General features: G+C 32.5%; 1 protein-coding gene and 1 pseudogene across 1 annotated transcript; both read right to left on the bottom strand.

The window, feature by feature from the left end:
* Positions 1–10098: 10098 nt before the first annotated feature.
* LOC145088429 (receptor-like protein kinase THESEUS 1 pseudogene) lies at positions 10099–12958 on the bottom strand (annotated as a pseudogene).
* Positions 12959–23566: 10608 nt separating this feature from the next.
* LOC145090035 (uncharacterized) lies at positions 23567–24037 on the bottom strand. Its single transcript, XM_079028392.1, has one exon. It carries the CDS (start codon positions 24035–24037, stop codon positions 23567–23569), a length of 471 nt encoding a protein of 156 aa, XP_078884518.1.
* Between the last annotated feature and the right edge of the window lie 367 nt (positions 24038–24404).

Below are 24404 nucleotides of genomic sequence, written 5' to 3'. Positions count from 1 at the left end.
CATTGAACTTTTGAGTAATTAGTAATTATAAAGGACCCAAAAATGGCATGATACTACCATTGAAGCAAGTTCTTAATGAGTTTTAACGGTTTGCATTGATGAAGTCTTAAGAATTACTTAGAGAATCATCATTGATGTTAAGTTCTTAATGAGTTCTTGCTAATGTGACACGAAGAAACGTTATTGACACACTCAAAAACAAATCTTTATGAAATTTAAGATCCGGGACTACTATCGAATCTAGTGGGGTCAACGGTTTTGAGTCATTGAGGCAGTTTACTTGCACAAATGCTACCAAAACCCTAGCCAACATGGAGCTCTGGTGCACCAGAATTGATCTTTTATTTGGTTTATAAAGCCTCCAAAATTCACCTAAAATCTATGTGAAAGAGTCAATGTTTGACTTTTTAGATTCAAATGAATTGCTTTTTAAGTCAAAGTTGATGGAAATTTGTCACTGTAACATTAAACCATTGTAAAAAAATTGTAGAACTGAAATTATTTAGGGGTTTATAAAACAAATGATTTGGATGAATTTTGATTCTGAAAATTAATAGGTTAGAACTTTGACAATTTATTGAAGAGTTTAATGTTAAACAAACACGAAGAACATATAAATTAATGTTGAACAACAGATAGCAGAATCTTCAAGCGTATTCTATGCAGCAAAGGAGCAACACCATGATTTAAAGATTGACTGATTCGACATAAAAAAGTAAAAACATCCAGAAATCAAGCATATTTAACACAACAAACACGAAAATCCCCTAAAAACACCATATGGATAATCCCTTCAATCACATTCTACGCATATCAACAAGAATAATCAGATAAACACATAAAAAAGAAACACTAAATCATACCGACAAAGATTATAAGGATTATATACGATTAAACCAAAAAACTTCAAGAACATCAGGTAAACCACACGCAAGAACACGAACATATGAAGGTACACCATACCATGAAACCTTTTGGAGAAATCATGCCACCAATCGGAAAGTTGAGGCTGAGGAAGCGGCGGAGTGACGAGAGAGGTGGTAGGCTGCTCAGCCTTCTTTTTTGATTTGGACCTTCTGATGGGCCCCATTAAAGTATCAAGAACAGAAAAAGTCAAGAACACAAGTTGATTTTTTTAAGGGAAAGTCAAAACAGGTCTGTGAAGACGAAGGGGGTGGGAATCGAAGAAGAAAGTAGGGAAAAATGGGTTTTGGTTAATGAATTTGGAGAGAGCATGCAATGGTGTTTTGTTTTGACACAATAAACTTGAAATTCAACAACACCGAATATCTATATATATACAAGTATCAAGTTCTAAAAACATTGTGTTTCCGCATTCTGACAATCTTGCTACCTAGTAACTCCTATTTGGCAAATTGAAACATTTATTAGGAGGGGACAATGAAATAATCCAACTTATATATTTTGCTTTATATAATATAAAGTAATTTAGTTTTATTTTATTTTTATTTTTTTACTTTAGAGTTTAGGCTGTTTTACATATATGAAATCTTTTAGTAACATTTGAATCTTAACTTATTTCAAAAAATTACAAACATACCAAAAGGCCAATCTATCTTAATTTATCTGTGATGTAGATCATTCAAAAATTCATTTTCCAATATGTAAGTGATTTTGCAATGATGTATGTAATTATTCTGCTGAAAGGACCATATGTCATTTGTTGAGAACTACGCTCATTTTAAAGATTTTCTCTAATTTTTCAACTATTCCTGATCATTATTTGAAACTAATAACTTTGTTTTGAATAAAAGAATTATCTTTTTAAGTTTTGTCAAATGATACTTTTAGAAAGATAATGAACCAAGGATATATATATATATATATATATATATATATATATATATATATATATATATATATATATATATATATATATATATATAAAGAGCATGCGGTATGGGTCGCGTTACAAGCCGTGATGGCTGAATTGGCACACCATAACAACGTTATAATGTCATGAACACCACCCCCAAGTGGTGTTATGGTATAAAATATGGTAATTATGTCTTAATGGAAGAAATCAATCAATCATCGTTTTTTTTTTCTCTCTCTCATTAGGGAGGGGGGGTGTCAAAGTGGGCAGTTGCATAGGTTAATTTTTTTTGTTATATATTCTATATATTTTTATTTAAAAATAAAAACTTATAATAAAGATAAATGTCTTTTTTTTTAGTTTGTTATGGGCCTTTGAGGATATTTAATCTCTCTCTCTCTCTCTCTCTCTCTCTCTCTCCATTGTATAATATGTTATAACATAGGAACACCATTTCCTATATGGTATTAAGGTTGAGGTGACATGTGAAATGGTGTTATAACATCGACTTATATGAGAATTAGGTATGGACAACGATGTTATGGATGAGATGACACCTTTTAAGCTAGTTATGACATGCAGAACATCACCCTTTCATGTTAAAAAAAATGTTATGTTATAAGATATGGTAACGACAACATACGTCAATGGGAGAAATCAACTAATCACCATTTTTTTCTTTCTTTGCCTCTTAACATGTTATAACATTTCAACACCATCATCATTTTTATTTATGATATTAATAGTGTGATGTGACATATAAAATAACAATTTTGTGGTGTTATAAGACCGACTCATACTAAGAGTTTAATGCTCTAACAAATTAGACATCCAACTCTTTTTACAAAATAAATATCATTTATTATCCTCAAGTCGATATTCCTTTTAATAAATAAATAAATAAATATATATATCCAACATTGAACATATATTCTTTTGTTTTTGTGTAACGGTTTCGCATTTATTGACCAATTTACTCTTTATATTGAAATTATTTGTCGAGTTAAAAGTAAAAACATAAAATATATTTTTATTTATTTATAAATTATACCATTCAATTTTTTATTTTTTATATTATATTATATTTTGAAAAATTTATCATTTGATAAAAAAAAGTTGGATACGATGTTACAAATTATATTATATACAGATGTAATTAAAATTATATTTCTATTTCTACAATTTAGCTCTTTGTTACTTTACGGTATTTATAAAAAAAAATACTGTAATTGATTTACTTTCTAACTAATGATTATTTTTTGAGCTAGAAAATTAGAAAATCATCTCATTCCATCAATCATTTTATTTGCCCTTCAAAAACATCGTGAAAATATTTTAACTATAATGATGTATGGACCAACTGAATAATATATATACGTTTAGTTATATAAAACCATATGTTTCACTAAATTTGTAATCTTAAAATAGCATTTTATGAGTAATAGATTGTATGCGTTTAATATAATAATAATAATAACAAAATATATACATTACATTACTGTAATATACAATATACAATATCATATGAATAATGTATATTGCAGAAATAAATACATACATTCTATCAATTGTATGATAACGTATAAAGATACATCATCAAATAGGGAACACCTTTCCAAATATCATAAAGCAAATAATATAAATATTCAAATATAATTGTTTATTTTTTAATTTGTTACAGGTAAATTGCAAAAAAGTCTTACATATATTTTTATGCTATGGCATCAGGTATAACGTGGCATGTCAGCGTATTCATTATTTGGTGACATCGCATTTTAGGTATCGAAATTAATTGAACTTAGGGATTTTGGGCTCATGATGTGATTGTGTCATAATTCTAATTAGGGGAGTTATATATATATATATATATATATATATATATATATATATATATATATATATATATATATATATATATATATATGGAAAAACTACAATAAAGTCCCTATATATTGGTCTCATAATCGATTTAGTTCCTATATATTTTTTTATTCAATTAAGTCCCAAATACCAATAATCGTATTCAATTTAACCCTTTGACCCGGTCAACAGGTCATCCAACTTTCAAAAATTATATTTTTGGCCCAGATTTCAAAATTTATTACAAATTTGGTCCAAGATTTACACTTTTGGCCCAGATTTTCAATTTTTTTACAAATTTGGTCCAAACTTTACCTTTTTTGCCCAAATTTTAGAATTTTATTATGAATTCATCCTAATTTTAGTTTTTTTTACAACTTTTTTTTCAAAAAATTGTTTCTTATATGTTTTTTCTTTATAAAATCATATTTATACAAAAAAAAATGTATTTTCACATAAAAATCTTATATTTTCTATATAAAAACTTTTTTTTTAAAACTTTTTTGTATATGAAATATCTAGTTATAAAAATATGTATTTATTTAGTATATAAATATATATAAATTCGTTTTTTTTTTAAATGTATACAAACACCTATCACCTTTATATATATATATGTGTGTGCACACAAATAGGTGTGTAACTATATTTTTTTATAAAATCGTGTTTGTTTATATTTTTTTATAAAAACGTGTTTGAATAATTTTTTATATAATACATGTTCGTATACATTTTATAAAAACGTGTTTGAATAAGTTTTTATATAATACATGTTTGTATATATTTTATAAAATCGTGTTTGTATACATTTTATAAAATGTATACAAACACGTATTATATAAAAAATATTCAAACACGTTTTTATAAAAAAAAAATATAAACAAACATGATTTTATAAAAAAAATATAGATAAAATAGGTGTTTGTATACATTTTTTTTGCAAAATACGTTTTTGTATACATTTTTTTATAAAAACGGATTTCTATATATTTATATACTTAATAAATACTTATTTTTATAACGAAATATTTCATATACAGAAAAGTTTTTGAAGAAAGTTTTTATATATAAAATATAAGATTTTTATGTGAAAATACGTTTTTTTTTTTTGTATAAATATGATGTTATAAAGAAAAAACATATTTCAAACAATTCTTTGAGAAAAAAAGTTGTAAAAAAACTAAAGTTATGATGAATTCATAATAAAATTCTAAAATTTGGGCAAAAAAGGTAAAGTGTGGACCAAATTTGTAACAAAATTTAAAATTTGGGCCAAAAGTGTAAATTTTGGATCAAATTTGTAATAAATTTTGAAATCTGGGCCAAAAATGTAATTTTTGAAAGTTAGATGACCTGTTGACCGGGTCAAAGGGTTAAATTGAATACGATTACCGGTATTTGGGACTTAATTGAATAAAAAAAATATATAGGGACTAAATCGATTATGAGGCCAATATGTAGGGACTTTATTGCAGTTTTCCCTATATATATATATATATATATATATATATATATAGTAGTGTGAGATTTCCAAATCGGTAGCCGAGCAATTATTATTTTTCAATAGACTGAGATGAGCCTTTTCTCGGTATTATGGATCGAAGGCACTAAGGCCGGCCTATTATCTGGTTATGTAGTATGCTAGTTGTTGTGTGATACATGTTGTGATCGGGTTGAAACACACCCCAAGGTGGGGCCCAATATGGCATGACGGGTTGAAATATACCTAAAGGCGGGGACCACTGTGATATGTTTGGGTTGGAATATACCACGGGGCTAGGCCCCAAGGCGGGGCCCATACTTGCTTTTTAGGTTGGAATGAACCCCAGGGTCGGGTCCATTTGTATGATTGGTATGTGATATTTTGGCAAAACTCACTAAGCGTTAGATTACAGCTTGTATTATGATTTCAGGTACTTCTGGTTCTAAGGGGAAGGACCCAACTTGATGGTGCAACATTCACTCTCCACCATTTTTCGCATTCATTGTTACTGACACCTTGATGATTTTATATGATGATGATTATGTAATGGATTTTGGTATCAAACTTATGATTGTAAACCTTTATTAAAAATGAAAAATTTTCTCTTAGTTTTTGGGTGTTACAAGTTGGTATCAAAGCCTTGGTTTGAGGAATTCGGACACACTATCTTGTGTGTCAGAAATCAAACTTGGGAATGAAAATTAAAAATAAAAAAGAACTGAATTTTCTAAAAAAGGTTTTCTTAAGTAACAGGGGAGAGTGTAATGCATGCGATCGGCCGAGCTAAAGTAAATGTTTCCCAAAGTTATCTGTACTTAATTATTACAATGATTGATAAGTGAATTGCATGTTAGAGTAGGGCTAAGGATACCATCAGGAATCATAGAATTGTCTGATCTGTGTGATGCCTTATAACCTAGGGATATTGGATGTTATGGATTACTTGGAATTGATATCGACTCATTTATTGGTATGTGTATGCTTTTAAAGTTGTATATGCTTAGGATTTTATAGCCTAGAATGATCGGTTTGGCTTCATTTCCTTTTCCTTGTTTGGATATGGACTTAGGGTAGAATCTTCATTCGACAGTCTATGCGATCCTATTTTGTGTACAACTTGCATGCATAAGGCAACCAGCTGTGTTGATTGAGGTTTCTGGTTATGTGAGGATTGAGAAATCCTAGATGAGTTTGGGATATTTATGTGTTGCATTATATAAGTTATGTTTCTGAGTATAGATGGGTGAAGTAGAGGTATCAGGTATGATCTTGAAGAAGTTATAGGTCGGTGTGGAAGGTAGTATTGGTCCCGTACTACCGAAAGCACATGACATGTACCAAAGACAAGAGCAGACTTGGAAAACTATAAGGAATCCGGTAGGGAGGAATCCCTTCGAATTTCCTTATCGATTATTTTCATGTTGTATTTTCAGTTTGAAGATGGTGATGGCTACACTTGGAGGTTCAGGTTTAGGATCAGGTTCTGGTTCAGGTTACGGTTCCGGTGCGGAGCCGATTGATGAGAGGTTGCGCGAGCTTATTGCAGCCGAGGTTACGTGCGACATCATTGACAGGAGGGGGTTATGGAGATCATGGAGGAGCGAATCAGATCATTTCGAGTCGAGATTGTCGTGGTTCAGATTAGGACTCGAACTCTCTCATTTCCGGAGTTCAAGGCGTGTGGATCGCCTAAGTTCTTTAGGGCAAAGGACCCCATCTCTAGTTGTTGCTAGATCCCTGACATGGAGAATGCTCGGTGCATGAGCTTAGGCCCTGAGGCGGCAAAGGTGGGATTCACGTCCTGTATGTTGAGGGACCGAGCGCGGGACTGTGGGAGGAGGTTACTCATGAGGTAGTAAGGATGACGGGTATGACAGTGATAAAATGGGAGGAGTTTATGTGGAGATTTGATCGAGTGTTTGCATCGTCCATTGAGGTGCAGCAGCTGGTGAGGGAGTTCCAAGACCTTCACTAGACTACAAAGACTGTTGCGGAGACCACCGCCAAGTTCAGGGAGAGGGCACTACTAGTTCTGTAGTACGCCGCGGATGAGGAAATGAGGAAGCCGAGATATCATGCTATGGTAAGGGATGATATCTGGGAGTTCGTGAGTTTTTCAGGGTGCAAGACCCTGAATGATATGATTGAGAAAAACCGTGAGCGGGAAATTAAGTTGGAGCTACGGACGAAGTGGAAGCCAGAGAAGGTTCAGACAGCAGTGGGTCAGGCTAAGAAGCCTAAGACCTCCGATGTTCACAGCAGAGTCCAACCGGGTCGGGGATGATGTGGCAAGTGCGGCAAGCCACACGGTGGAGCTTGTCGATATGTGGGCTCCGGTTGTTTCGGTTGTAGTCAAGCAGGACACATGAGCAAGAACTGCCCCAAGAAGGCCTTGATTTATTTTCACTACAACTAGACCAGCCAAAAAAAAAGCCGATTGTCCGAGATTGACTGGGGGAGCAGTGGTGGCGCCTACGCCCACCACTTTAAGGATTACCGATGGCCGGCAGGGTAACGTAATTCACGATTTTCGGTCTTCAGGTTTTCTGTCTTCGGGCCGGTCCGGTCCGGATCTAGCCCGTTGCTCATCCCTATACATAACGATTAGTTAGCCATTGTTCACAATCAACAAACTACATATAGAAAGACCCTAGTTTAGACAATGTTTATATTGCCTAACATTAAAAGTGACATTGATGATTTCTTTTGTTGGAATTTTAATTATTTTTATGATGAGACATAATTGCAAAAAAATAACTATACTTTAGATATAGTAAAAGTTACTACATGTTAGTTTTTTTTATTTTGACACACATAACGAGATGTTACCAAATACTAACATGCCAACATGTCTCGTCATCAAAATGTATCAAGCCAATTCGCAACCGAATGATAAAGTTATAAAGATAAAAATAATTAGAAAAATTCATTATCTTAATTTAAAAATTAAAAAAAAAAAAAAAAAAAAAAAAAAAAAAAAAAAACTAATGTCAATATATATATATATATATATATATATATATATATATATATATATATATATATATATATTAACTTTTCTGTAGTTTACTCATTTACTATCTATAAAGATTTAGAATAATATATCACGTATACTTAAAAGTGCAATTTATTAATAAAAGTAAAATTGAATTAAAAACATGTTATAATAATATAAAATATGAAAATTATATGTTTTTGGAAATTTAATGGGTGGAATGTAAAATTCCACACATAAAATTAAAAGTTCAAACTTTTGCAGGTTACATTTTGCTCTTGGTTATTTTATGATTATTTTTTGAGCCACAACATTAAAATCATTTCATTCCATCAATCCTTTTTTGTAAATATTTTAATTGTTATGATATATGACCAATTGAATAATACATACGTTTAGTTTTTTGAAACTAAATGTTTTACTGAGTATATAATCTTATAAAAGCATTTCATTAGTAAAAAATTGTGTACATGTAATATGATCGTAACAAAATATATGTTATCACATTTTGTAATAGACAATATTATATGAATATTGTATGTTGATGAAAATAAATGCATCCATTATATCAATTAAGGGATTGTTTTGGAATCCTTTTCTTTGATAGTTTCTTGACTTTGTAAACACTAGTATTTGTATATGATAGTTATCGAATGCTCATCGGTTTTTTGTAAAGTCTACTCTAATAAATGAAGTTTTTTTTTTCGCCACATATCGCATTCTCATCTAATTTGTTAAATGTTACTTTGTGGTTATTTTGAATTAAATTTTTTCCACATGTCATTTTATGAGCTTTTTTCTATTTTATTAAATTCAACATAATATTTTAATGTAATAATTGCAATAAATATAATAATAAATAGATATCAATTTTATTAATAAACTTACCTTTTAATTTCAAAATTACCAAATTAAAGCTTATTAGTTTCTTTTGTTTATTTATTTAAATTATTTGTTTAAATTTAAAAGATAAAAAACATTTCAATTATAATAATTTTATTAATTTTCTTATAAATTTAAAGTTTTTAAATATTTTGACTTTTATAGTTAACTTTTTCTTTTTAAATTAACTCATGTATTACATGGGTCGTACAACTAGTATGTCTATCAAAGCGTGAAACTATTGCATTTTTGTTAACACGTTTTAAAAAGCATAATGACATTGTTGTTGCTACTAAGAGCATCCATAATGTATAGTTTAATGGAAAAGTTGAATGAAGTGACATGCCTAGTTGGTATTCAATAATTAAACTTTATTATTGTGAGATTTCATGTTGTCATTCAAATGATATAAAGTTCAATGGTCACTGAACTATAAAACATTTTAACTATTAAATATATATTTCATTGAAGTTTATTGAGTTCAATGCATTGTAGGAAAATTAATACTCTCTCCGTCCCAATATTATTGTTCACAGACAAAAAACACACAGATTAACAAAAACATTAATTACACTAACTTTATTTAATAAAATGACACTTTTGTCTTTACTTTGCATTTAATGTTTCATTAGAGTGCTTAATTGGTTAAGTAATAATGAGGGAGTATTTTGGTAAAACGTTATTTATTTTTAGAAGTAGACTATTATTTTAGGACAAACGAAAAAAGAAAAATGAACTATAATTTTGAGACATGGAATGTAGAGTTTTATAATAAGTAAAATGATGATTTTTCAATCCCTCCACTTTTATATAAACAAAACAACCAATGTATGTGTTATTTTTCTGTCCAATGGAGTAAAAGTGAGAGAATTATAGATATAATCAACACCAACACCAACAAATCTGTCATTCCCATCAAATAAGTGTTCTTTGTGCTCGATTAATGTTCAATCATGACTATGACAAATTCATCCTGGATTATCCCTTTATTGCAATAATATCTCCATTTATTATTATCAAATATAACCGATAACACACAGATTGAATTAAAGTAATATATCTATATTCGACTCACAAAAGAAAAGAATTTATGAGTTTTAACTATATATGAATAACAACGTTTTAACTATATATGAATAACAACTCAACATACAAAACCGTTATATAACACATAATAACCAATCAAGCCTATAATACTTACACCATCATCACCTTCACTTCAAAGTTCAAACCAAAAGCTTAATCCCTCATGGTGCCATTCGATTCCAGATCACTGACATCGATTTCCTCAACTCTTTCAACATCGGGAATCCGATCCGGAATGTCGGAGATTCCATCGCCACCACCACTTTCATTACAAACCTCCTGCAACTGAAGAGCATACTCCAAATTCCACAACACATCCCCCATTGATGGCCTTTCATTCCCATTTTCACTCAAACATTTCTGAGCAGTTTCACCAAACTTCCTTAAAGATTCAAGATTCACACTACCCATTAAATTTTCATCCATAATCTTCTCCAATTCACCTCTCTTTTGCCAGTTCATACCCCATTCTGCTATGTTCACTTGCTCTCTTGGTAAAGTAGGGTTTATAGCTGGCCTTGCACATAAAACCTCCAACATCACCACCCCAAACGAATAAACATCCGATTTTTCCGTTAATTGTTGCCTCCGAAAATATTCCGGATCCAAATACCCGAAACTACCCTTCACAGCTGTACTAACATGCGTTTGATTCAAACTCGGACCAAATTTAGACAATCCAAAATCAGCAACTTTAGCTTCAAGATTCTCATCCAACAAAATGTTGGTTGTTTTCACATCCCGGTGTATGATCGTTTCCGCTACACCCGTATGAAGATAATGCAACCCTTTTGCAGCACCAACGCATATTTCAACCCGTTGTTTCCAAGTCAAAGGAGGGAGGTTTGACCCGTATAAATGTCTTCTAAGGGGCCCACCCGCCATAAACTCGTAAACAAGAATCATTTCATTCAGTTCTTCACAGTATCCGATTAAGGACACCAAATGTCGGTGTCGAAGCTTCGATAGCATCTCGATTTCGGTCTTGAATTCGATTAAACCTTGTTGAGACCGCGGGTTGCCCCGTTTGACCGCAACCACCAACCCGTTTTCAAGAACCCCTTTGTAGACTTTCCCGAATCCACCGGATCCTAACAGCAACTTCTTATCAAAATTCTTTGTGGCTTCTCGGACTTCTGAGAATGATATCATTTGACCTAAACTATGTGAAGCTGTGGTGGAACCGAAGGTGTTTGATGAGAATTTTGTTCCTGAATTGCCAACGTATGTTGGTAGAGGCGACCATGTTACTGAATCCTTCTTTTTCAGCTTCTTTTTGTGGCGAATACATAAGAGAAACACGAATGATGTTAATACAAGTAGAAGGAGAAGAAAACCGCCACCTAAGCATGAATAGATCACAATCGTCATCCGCGTTTTCTTGCTTTTGTCAATGTCGTTTGATTCAAGATAATCAGCGAGTCTTCCATCAAGACTATCACTCGGATTGCTCATTTTCATGATCTCTAATCCGTTCAAAAGGGCAGTTGGTAGATAGCCTTCTAAATGAGAAGGACCGATTTGAACTAAGATCTTATCGGATCCGATTGACAAATTGGTGAAAAAATCAATGAAATATGCAGAAGATAGACCTTTTGCTTGACGTGAAACATCAAAAGATTCAATGGCGGATTGATTGTTTATGTAAACATTGAACACCAAATCGTGTAATTTTGACCCGACGATATCACAAAAATGAAACCTTATGAAGTAACCAAACCCTTCTTCGACTTGAAATAGCCATGAGATATTGAACCTCTGGTTATTAACTCTGGCATCCGCCATTTCTTGAGCAGTGGCGTAAACAAAATTTGGAGCGATTTCGTGTGAAACCCCATTGTGGTATTGAATCAAACTAGGGTTTATGGAAACGTTACGAACAGCGGCTGGATTGATGAGAAAAGGTGTATCTGATTCCCATTTCCTCCATAAAGAATCGTTCTTGGGTGACAAACTGGGACCACCCATGTTAAGCCTATAAATTGTCTCAAAACCGACATGAGTTGGGAGCTCCTGAGCAAACGCTAATGGAATCGGAATCACTTTCGAGCTAAATTGCTTATTGGGAACAGAAAGGATCTCGATTCCGTTGATGAAAGCAATGGAGTTATCCCAAGGCAACAATCCCAGAACTAATTTTCCTGAATTTGAGCTAGTAATTTGAATAAGATATTCTTTAAAAAGAGGGAAACTGTGATTTCCTCTAAAGAATGAAAATTCATGAATCAATGTGATCCCATTTGCTTCCACAGAAAAAACAGCGGAATTTAGGTCAAACTCGGTGTTCTCGACAGGGTAGAAGTGCAATCTTAGCCAATGCCTACCAATTTTCTGGGTATTAAATGTGTAGATTGAACTGCTAGTGAAAACCCTAGCAGAAGACAGGATTTTGGGGACACCCATATCGGAATTAGAAACAATGGTGTGAGAAATTGGTGAAATATTGACATGGGTATTATTCCCTAAATCAGATTCAAAAACCCTACCGTCTTCCAGTTCAACTGGTTTAGCTTCCCCACAACTAATCAAGAAACTGTCGACATGACGAGTATTTGAAGAACAAATCACAAATTGGAGATGAAGGGAACATAAAAAGCTATACAGAATGAATTTTTTTGAATGGATCATTGTTTGTGGTGTTCATAACAAGTGAAGATCAATAATTATACAAAGGGGGAAGCCAAGATTGAGAATACCTTTCGGACATTGTCGAGGGAGGAGAAAGGAGAGACACTAAAAGAGAAGTTTTAGGTGGCAGAAAACATATACCTGGTTACAAGTTGCAGAGGTTTTTGTGGGGTGGGGTGGGGTGGGGTGGAGTGGGGGTAGGGGTGGGGGTAGGGAGTAACACACCCACATGTAGATAAGAGATGAGGATTAAAGAGGGCTTATGGGTGGCAGCTGGGAATGATCTGCACAGCTTCTTTCAATAGCTTGCTTTTATTACCTCCAAAACTGTCTCCAATATTACACTCCACACTCCACCGTGTAAGATTTAAAGTCAAATCCAAAGGTTCTTTTATTTGTATTTTAAAATCATAAAATATTTAAAAAGATATTTTAATCATATAAAAAATATTAATAACAAATTAAAAAGAAAAAAAAAATTACACGATGGAGTGTGGAATATGTAGACAGTTTTAAATAGGCATAAAGTCACATCGTCACCAAGGTTTATCAAATAGGCACGAAGTTGCATCGTCACCAAAGCTTACTCAATAGGCACTAAGTTTCATAGTCGCCACTATATTTCATCTACCCATGTTCTACCCAACATATTTGTAGATATAAAAAATACATATATGGTTTAAATCATCTAACACCCGTATAAAAACATCAATTTCAAGCTCATCCCAAATAGACAAATAATATATAACACATAACACATATTTCATAGCTAATACTTTATATTTATGTGTTAGAAGAAAGTAATCACACACTCACTCATATAAACAACAATATATATACACATAGCACGTATTTTATAAAATACTTCATATCTATTTGTAAGATGAAAGTGACTATACACTCACTCATATAAACAACAATATATATACACATAGCACGTATTTTATAAAATACTTCATATCTATGTGTAAGATGAAAGTGACTATACACTCACTTGATTAGATGATGCTCGGACAGCACTACGGTTTGTAAAAGTAGTATTCTTCGGTAGATCTGGAAGGTCTTCACAAAAACTAGGCTCCTGGCGAGCAGAGCTTCGGCTCGGGAATTGCACTTCTCGGGATCTTCGGGCGTCGGGACTCGCTTTGGGTCTCGAGATGATACCGGGGCTTCGGGGGTACTTCTTTGCAAATAAATCGAGGTAATATGGGTGAGAGATGAGAGAATGAGCAACCAAACTCGGCTGGCCCTTCAAATCTATTTATAGGGCAAAATCTGCCTTTGCCACGTCGTGGCACCTTTTTCCACGTCGTGGGCTTGGTCGTCACTACATGCGTCATCGCAAGTTGCATCCGGGGGACTCCCGGAGGTGTCAGAAGACTGGCCACGTCGTGGCACTGCTTGCCACGTCGTGGTATCTGACAGTTTTGGGGTTTCGCGCCCCGAACTTCATAAATTCATAACTTTCGCATACGAACTCCGTTTTCGACGTTCTTTATATCAACGCGTAGGTGAGATTATGCTCTACAACTCTCGTTTAGACTCCATTGGCTAGTTTTGACTTTATTTTTAATATATTATAAATATATTACTTATACATTATCTCTAGTAGGCTGGGATGGGAAAACTCCGTTATAAACTCATAACTCATTCGTCTGACGTCCATTTTCGTCTGTCTTTCCGTCGTTGCACTACTATCGATGAGATCTTCAATTCTCATTTAGATTGTTTCGGCTAAATATCTATCTAACATAAATTCACTATTTACGTCGCGCTGCGTCGTGCCGGTTCTTTCGCGAAACTTCGACAGGTCATAACTTCTTCGTTATAACTCGAAGTTTGGCGTTCTTTATATGTACGGAATCCTTGTAACATATACTATAACTTAGTTAATATTAATCCTTCTAAATAATCTTCCATCAAAAATTCATTTTTGATGCTTATCGTCTCTAAATTGACTAGCCCAGATCTACGGGCGTTACAGTACTGCTTTGTGTTGTAAGACAACAAACCTGAGGTAATCCAATCGGGAGATTGTGGGCCAGAGTAGCAATCCAACCGGGAGGTTGTGGACCTAGTATGTAACATGTATGGCAATCCAACCGGGAGTTTGTGGGTCAGGGTAATCCAACCGGGAGGTTGTGGACCCAACCCTACGTATGTGGTACTTTGGGGGTACTTTGGGGGTACTTTGGGGGAAATCACTAAGTTTTGGCTTACAATTTAAGTTTTATGTTTCAGGTACTTCTGATGATCGGGGCAAGGCAAAAGCTTAACCGTGCATATCCTCTCGATTCTATGTGATTTATTCTTAGTATACTCTGATTTGTGTGACATCCCCAAAATCACGGCCAGAAAAGACCGGTTTGTTTATGCTTTGTTTAAAAATCAGAGTTACATTTTAAATGAAAGTGTTGCGGAATTTGTCCCAAAACAAAAATATGATAAAGATTTATCAAAAGCATTTCCATAGAAATGTATTTCATTAAAAGACTCGGGATGTCATGTTCGTACAGATCAAAAGCATAAACAGTACAATATAAGCCTTACTACATTATTTCATATCTACAGGCCTATATCCGTAATCCCTCGTCCAAAACATCACACCTATGCTCATGCGTCACTACCTGTAATACATAAAACTGAGTGGGTCAGGCTTGGGAGCCTGGTGAGCACATAGGGTTTTCAACCCACAATAAATAAGTTTATTAATTTCATCGATCAACAATAACCCGATTACCCGTTCCCGTTATCCTCACTTTACGTCCCTAAACACCTATCATAAGGGACCTAGCCTAAGGATCATCATCGGGACGGACACTACTGCTAAGGGGATTCCTCAGCAATAAATGTCCTAAAGGCAACCATGTGGGGGATGGAGTACACCGGTGAACATATCGTTCACAAACACCTACAGGTTGCGAGTCTGCTAGTGTTCCACTGGACTATCTAGAAGAGTCCGTGGTCGTCATCCATACTCCGCTAGATGACAGAATCAACAACATCAACATCGAGGCCTCTCATCATTTTATCACACATCACCTATTGCATCTACCCATGTTTTACCCCAACATTTTCGTAGATATAAAATACATATACAGTTTAAATCATTGAAAACATGTATAACAACGTTCATCTAGCATAGATAGCAAGTATTCAGATAATATGCACACATAGCACGTAATTTATATAAAATACTTCATATCTATGTGTAAGTTGAAAGTAACTATGCACTCACTTGTTAAGGTGATGATTCCAAAATCGGGCAGCGCTTGCTTCTAACGATTCTATTTTCCTTCGACGAAACCTAGCATTATTATCGCTAAATTTTAGTCTAATATTTACCGTGACCAACTATTAGTCTTAGTATTATTATTATTATATAAGCGTTAAACAATATTTTCCAACCACTATGTACAGACAGGGGCCAGACATAAAACACCGAAGGGCAGGACCATTTTGGCATATAGCACTTCTGAAATCCAACAACCCTATGCGGCCCTTTAAACCAGATTCCCCGTACCGCGAGTAGTTAAAAAAAATATTATAACGACACTTATATATATAAGTTATAATAATAGCTCAAATATTTATTATAAGTTCATAATAACAATACTAATTTTAAATATAAGCTACATTAAAATAAGGTAAGCATAACTTACTTACAAGGGGGTTTTAGCTAGGAGTCGGGCTCTGCAGGGGCAGAACTTCGTCGCTGAATCTTTCTAAGAAAGATTCGTGCTGCGCTTCAGCGCTCACCTTACTATACTAAGCTACAGAAAGAGAAGTCGAATCACGAGGGACCGAAATGCTCGGGGGATAAGGAGAGAAATACTCTTGAATCAAGAGAATGGTGCAAGAAATATGAGAGCCCAAGGCTCTTATTTATACTAATTGAATTTTCAAAAACTACCCTCCATAATTACTTAATGACCTTTTAGTTATATAAACAACTAAACACCCCTCTATAATACTATTATAAATGGATTTAATGATAGTTGTACTAAACTAATGTCGAAAGAACTCAACATTAGTCTTATAATGACCGCATCGTCGATACCTTTCTAATGATATATACATATGTATATATATGTGTACGTATACATGATTTATACTTTATTTTAATACGTAAATATGCTATTATAATTTGTAACTCGTTCATACGAACTCCGTTTTTGACGTTCTTTATATCCACGTGTAGGTGAAGACGTACTCTACAACTTTCGTTTAGACTTCCTCGGCTAATTTTGACTTTATTTTTAAAGTTATATTTTTAACAAGCCGGGACAGGATTGGTCTGTTTAAAATCTCATAACTTCTTCATACGAAGTCAGATTTGGGCGTTCTTTTTATCGATGTTCTTAGTTTAACATATTCTACGACTTTCGTTTAGATCACTAAGGCTAAATCTCGCTCTATCATAAATTCACTATTCACGCTTCCCGGTATCGTGCCGGTTCTGTCGTGAAACTTCGACGGGTCATAACTTCTTCGTTATAACTCGGATTTCGGCGTTCCTTATATGCACGGAAACCTTGAGACATATTCTACAACTTTATGTAGAGATATCGGGATTATCTCACACTTTAATTTTGACGCTCATTTTTATTCTTTATTAATTATACATTTATAATTAAATAATAAACACATATAATTCCCATAATACTCAAATATTTCATCTTTATTACTTCAAAAAGAGTTACAAGAGTTGACCTAGACTATTACATTGACAAAAATGCTTAGCCCTGAAACCCGGGCGTTACAATTTGTGATTTTGACATTTTGGAAACTATGTTTTGTAAATATTTATGGTTTTGATTAGTTTTGGAAATATGAAAATTTTACCTTAATTTTTGGAATATCCATACTTGTTATTTATGTCTATGAATAGTTAGAACTATATATATATATATATATATATATATATATATATATATATATATATATATATATATACATACATACATATATATAGGTTCCCCTTAGGAATTGCATGTTAGAATTTGTCTGACATATGTGATGCATTGTAGCCTAGGGGTTGGTTGTTATGTGTTGCTTGGAATTGAATGATGTTATTAATTGCTAAATGTATGCACAATAGTTTTATATGGTTAGGATTGTATAGCCCTAGAATGTTTGATTTAGCCTGATTTCCTATTCCTTGTTTGGTTGTATACTTAGGGTAGATTTATTCATTTGACCGTCTATTTGATATCGTATCAATGTATCATGTACGGATAGCAAATACAAGGTGATCAACAGAATTGGAAGAGACGTCTAGTAGTACGGTAGTGTGTCGAGGAGATTCCTAGGGTGAGGGTCTAGAAATTTTTGTTTATAGCGCTTATGAGAATTTAGGTGTGGGCTAGTGTGCCTTTGTAACCGAGTATAGTGACATGTATGAAAGACTATGGTTGGGTCACATCATTTGTATGAAAGATTGTGGTTGGATCACAACACTTGTTTATCTTTATAAGTTGCATAGAAGACCATGGTTGGATCATAGTAGAAAGGTTACGGATGGGTTGTAATCTTGGAGTGATTGTAAGACTGGTTGGATGATAGTGTCTACATACGTAGGGATGGGCCCACTGATATGGATGGTATGTTGTATTCATTAAGCTTTGTGTTTATGGTTTTGTGGTTTAAACATTTTTAGGTACTTCCAATTCCAAAAGGAAAAGTCTGGCTTGATTGCACAACATCCCTTGATAATTTTTCGTATTGATGATTGTTATTTTACTATGATGACTGTGATAAATTTTACTATGATTGATTTTGAAACAAATATTGTATGAATTTGATACTTAAAAAAAGATTTTTTTTATTAGTGATTTGGGGTGTTACAAGCGCGCCAAAACGCAAAATGCTTTTGTCTTAGCCGTTGCGCGCTTTCAATTTGGCCGCCTATAAATAGCAATGCCCATAATTTCTAAATCGCTCGGATCATATTCCGTCAAATGTGATTCCTCCTACCTTTTTTATTTATTTATTTTTTCTATTTTTATTATTGTTTTCTTTGGAACTTCCTTTCTCGATCCCGATAAATCCCGAACCTCTGACTACTTTTTGGCAAGAGTGGGTATCGTTTAAAGCACGCTACAATAGTGAGTTCACGACCTCGTTTTTATTTTTTTTTTCTCAATTTAAGGATGGGAATACATGTTAATTTATAATTCATTATTTATCGTTATTATAGTTGCATTATGAATATTGTTATTTTAAAAATATATTTATACACTATCGTTACTTTGTATTTTGTCCGTTTAAAATGATGATATTCATATATTGAGTCGTACTCTGCCCCTCTCAATTGGATTATATATATATATATATATATATATATATATATATATATATATATATATATATATATATATATATATATATATATATATATTATGTTTACTCTGCCCGTTTTAATTTGGTAACATTCATATATTAAGCCGTTACCTTGGCCGTTTCAAATAGATAAAAATTGTATATTAGGTTGTTACTCTGTCCGTGTTAATTGGGTAATATTCATTTATTAATCTGTTACTCTGCCCATTTGAAATGGATAAAATTTGTATATTATATCGTTACTCTGCTCATTTCAAAAGAATAGCATTTATATTAAGTCGTTATTCTGTTCATTTCAAATAGATAACAGTTATATGATACGCCGTTACTCTACTTGTTTGGTTTTGCTAATAACTATTTTAATTATAATTATAATCATACAACGCAACATTGGAATTCTTTTATACTTTAAAGATAAACAAAACAAGTGTTAAATGAGATCGATCCACTTATCTTAGCTAATTAGTTTTTAGCTAAAAAACTGACCTATAATCGTTAATCTTAAGTGAGCAAGCGAGTTATGTATAGATATATACGAGGTTGACACCCCCACCTGCGGTTGCTAGCTACAATCATGGAAGTCAAGTCACAAAATGGATAACTGTCTAAATTTTATGACGAAGTGTCGTGCGGGGTAAATTCCTAGCCAATAGCTCGATTATAAGAATTCATTGTAACGTTCTCTAGAAGATTTAAAGAGGATAAGTTGTATGTACAATTATATGTTAATTATACTACGAACAACTAATAGGGGAAACACCCAAGAAAATAGTATATATATATATATATATATATATATATATATATATATATATATATATATATATTACAATCCTTTGAAAGGGGAAACACCTTCAAAAAGATAAGTAATAAACATAATGATTACAACAGTTAATAGGGGACGCCTAAAAGAAATAGTAGTACATATACATTATTTATACTACAAACAACAAATGAAGTGTGAAAATTATAGTACTTGTAAATAGTAGAATACTACTTATAAATTAAAGGTACCTCAACATCGAAATTAATAATACTTATATAGCTAAATATAGTTATATATAAAAAGTATTTTCAAGTTATTTCAAACATGTGAGTTCACCAACATTATGTTGAATTTTTAAAAACCACATGTATTTCTAAGAAACCAAGAGATGAAAACTTCTTCTCCCTGAAGCAATTGTTGATCGATGGAACCACTGTAAGCTTATTATTCTTATCGTGTATTGTTATGCCTAATGATCAAAGCATCATTTGTATTTAAACTCCCAACACTATAAAACATATTTTGATGTAATGTTAATCCATAATGGAAGTGATATTTATGTTATATATTGTATTGTATTGTTCAATATATGTTCAATATTTGTGATCCATCAACACAACGTCACATAGTCTGACGTTTTCGCCGTCGGCCGAAGGTGTGAAAACTGTCATAACAACCGCTATCAAAATAACCAAATTCCACGAAATCTTGTACACTACTGAAACAAACATGAACAATACAACTACTAACAAAACTAGGGCTGTTCACTATTTGGATAAAACCGAATTGTTAAATTGGACAATTTTGATCGGACTATTTGGTTTGGATATTTGGATATTTGGATTGGTTTTTAGCAAAACCGAATTATTATTTTGGATTTCGGATTGGTTTTGGTTTACATTATAAAACCGAATAGTCCAAAAAAACCGAATTACAATTTATTATTTTGTTTTTCTTATATATATATATATATATATATATATATATATATATATATATATATATATATATATATATATATATATATATAATAATTTACAAATTTACTAAGTTATTCTTTTAGTATATTAAAAATTTTCATCATTTATAATACTTTAATATCTACTTCTTATCAAAAAAAAAATTGTCTATAAATTAGTAATATATAATATATTTTTCTTGATAATTATTTATAAGTTTCAATTCACAACTAATTAAACAATATTTTTTAGTTTATATTATAGAGTAAGTTAATACTAAAGTTATATATTTGTTGAAATGTCTTGATTCTTGAAAACCGAATTGTAAAAAACCGATCCAACCGAATTATAATTTGGTTGGATCAGATCGGATTTTAATTTAGTTTGGACTATTTGGATCTACGTTTTGAAAATCGAAATTATTTTGGATTCACTTGATCGGATCGGATTAAACCGATCCATCCAAACGAACACCCCTAAACAAAACAACAACCATCTACATCAATGTCATCATCTGTCTCTACTCTATAAACTCATTTGAGTCTTTTGTATCTTGATCGCCAACCCATTTGGATAACCCACAACCTCCTTGTACCTACATGATAAGGTTAATGCAACCCTAATTACATGAAAAACTTAGGATGATGAAATAAATCAAATTCATTGTTCCCAAAATTTCTATCCTGAAGTGCCTGGTGTGCGTGAAGCATGGACATGGAAAACATCACCACATCCGCATTTTATTTTTCCTTTGTTTTTGCCTCGTGAAATCCCATTCGAGCTTATTTTGAAGAGGATGTTGCATTCTTTCGTGGGAGAGAAATGTCGATTGCTTTGCGATGATGAAATTGTTATAAAAGGGTTATATATCACGTTGACTTCCATGTATGAGGCCACGTAGGATCCAACTTACCAACTTAGGTGAGGGTTACCGACAATAATGAGTAAATTAAACCTGATAGATGTAATAAATGAATCCATTAAACAAAACCTCGGTGCTTTATTAACCTCAAAAGACGTCATAGGTAAAACCGATATTTTTTCTGAAAGCATATGGGTTTTTGCCCTAAATCATTTGTGATTTCTCCTAACAATTTTCAATTTATATATATATATATATATATATATATATATATATATATATATATATATATATATATATACACACACACACACACACACAACATCACAGCCAATTATGCTCCGACTGCGATTTCAATAACTATTTGGCTAATATCTTAACTTTTTTTTGCTAAATTGTGGAAAATGTTGGTGATTTTATATCACTAATATTATTTAAGTTTAATGAGGTTAATTTGTTGATCAATGTCACTTTGACAATTATCGAACAAATTAGTATGGTGCGGAGTGCACATTTGTTTGATTTTGTCATTGTTGAAAGTATATTGCTATTTAGGGTCAAAGCCCCTGAACTAACGGGGGTCCGGGGGCAGCGCCCCTGGGAGCGGGGTCCAAGGGCCAGAGCCCCTGACTGGGGTCTATTTATAGACTTGGTTTTATGTTAGTTTTGACAGGTAATATGACCGTTTTTTGGACAGGAAGTTGTTTTCCTGTAACTACCATATGACAGTTTTAGGACTGGAAGTTAGTTTCTATTATATGATCAATTTCGGGTTCATTTTGGATACATTTTTCATAACATCTTCTTCATTTTCCATTCTAGAAAAACAGTGAGTTTCATCCGATTAGAGATTTTGAGTGTACCTTCGAAATGTTTTAATCTGAAAGTGTTTCACAACTTTCATTGATCCAAAATTATCTATATTCCGTTTACTTAACAGCAAATTATTAAGATTCTTTAAATTAAAACAAGACCATCCAACACTGAAAATATGATATTCGAATATGAGAGGACTCCCCTATGGTAATGTTTAATTCTCAAACAATTGTCACTAAGCTATAGTAATCGCGGTTGTTACATAAATGATATAATAAAATGATTTACTTTATAAATTAATATAAAAACTAAAAAGCTATTATATAAATATTTATTTAATCCATTTAAATATTATGTATTATTTATGGATATTACTAAAATAAAGAACATTTATTAAGATGACAGTTTCAGTTTGCTTGCATGTTTATCAGTGAAAATCTACCTTCAACTTCACTGTTTGGACAATTCTTTAAGCGACCGACAGAAAGGTGGAGAAAAAAATTGCTGGGTTTGTACTATACTATTTGTAAAGTTATGAATTATTTATTATATATTGCTTATCAATTTTAATTATCTTAATTGTATTGCAAATTGCCATATTTAGATCTATGTGCCTTTCCTTAACATTAATTTAATGTTACTTAAATAGTGATAAACAGTTAAGGAATATCTCTGTCGACCACAACCTTGAATACTCAACTAAACAAATCATGAAAAAACTAAACAATGGAAGGCTAATTACTTATCTTTATAATAACGTTTATTTTTCTATTTATATAGTAATATCATTTTTATATATATAATATATACAACGACGCTCAGATAGAACCAAATTAGCAGTTAAGATGCAAATTAGTTAATAGGTTATTAGGTCGGATGGTGTACACTGTACAAGCAAGGACGAACGTAGAAATTAGTAGTAGGGGTTACCACAAAAAAAATTTCCGGTCAAACATAATATAGAACATTAAAAAAAAATCCGGTCAAACATAATATAAAACATCTAATACAATTTTTTTTTCTGGTTAAACATAATATAACATAAATCTATTATAATTTAAATTTATCTCTTCGTGTAGACATCTTTTGAAACCGCTCCATTACTTTTTCATTCTCAACTTTTGCAAGTGCTTCCGTCTCGACAATACAAAGCAATGCGTCGTTCAAAAATTCATCGTCAATTTTGTTACGTAAGTCGGTCTTCAAGAGCTTCATCTTTGAAAAATATTTTTCTACACTTGCGGTCGCTACGGGTAATATCAAAGTCAACTTTAAAAACTTATAAACCAAAGGATAAGACCGATGCTTCCCCGTACTAACCATCAAACGAGAAAGGTCGGAAATTCCTTTCAAACTAGTGAAGCGCTCATCTTTGATGCAAGAGTGATAAAATATCTCAAGTTGTCCTTCGAGGTTTATCATATCTGAATCATCAAAGTCATACTTGTATAACTTACCCAACTTCAATAACTTTAATTTGTCAAATTGTGCAAATGAATCACAAGGCCTCAAAGCACCCATGTATTCTAGTAATTAGGTGCTTGTTTCACTAAATCGATCCCGATATTCTGTAAGTTGCATATCTACCACCGTGTTGAAGATTTCAACCTCAAAATGAAACCTATTAATCTTTGTAGTCCTATGGTTTCTCGCACCAATATACAACTCTTCCATATCTAAAGTATCAATTTCGTGTGTTTGACAAAAAAGAGGATACTTTTGGCAAAAAGCTAGCAAACCCTATGTTTCTAAAAGATTGCAATGCCTACATTGTCCCTCTAACCATCGAAGCCGCTTCCAAAATGTCTAGAACTTTTCTTTGAAGTTGCTTTGACAATGTACCCGTGAGGTGTAAAATGTCATACATCATATGTAAGTAAAACACGAA

Source organism: Lactuca serriola, chromosome 2 (assembly GCF_051521515.1).
Source record: "Lactuca serriola cultivar US96UC23 chromosome 2, Lser_US96UC23_V15, whole genome shotgun sequence".
Classification (NCBI taxonomy): Eukaryota; Viridiplantae; Streptophyta; class Magnoliopsida; order Asterales; family Asteraceae; genus Lactuca; species Lactuca serriola.
The sequence above is the reverse complement of the archived record's forward strand: the minus strand, read 5'-3'. Positions and strand labels throughout refer to the sequence as shown.

What these genes read in the sequence shown, in the direction of transcription:
- LOC145090035 (XM_079028392.1), bottom strand. Translation starts at nt 24,037, where the DNA reads ATGGGTGCTTTGAGGCCTTGTGATTCATTTGCACAATTTGACAAATTA.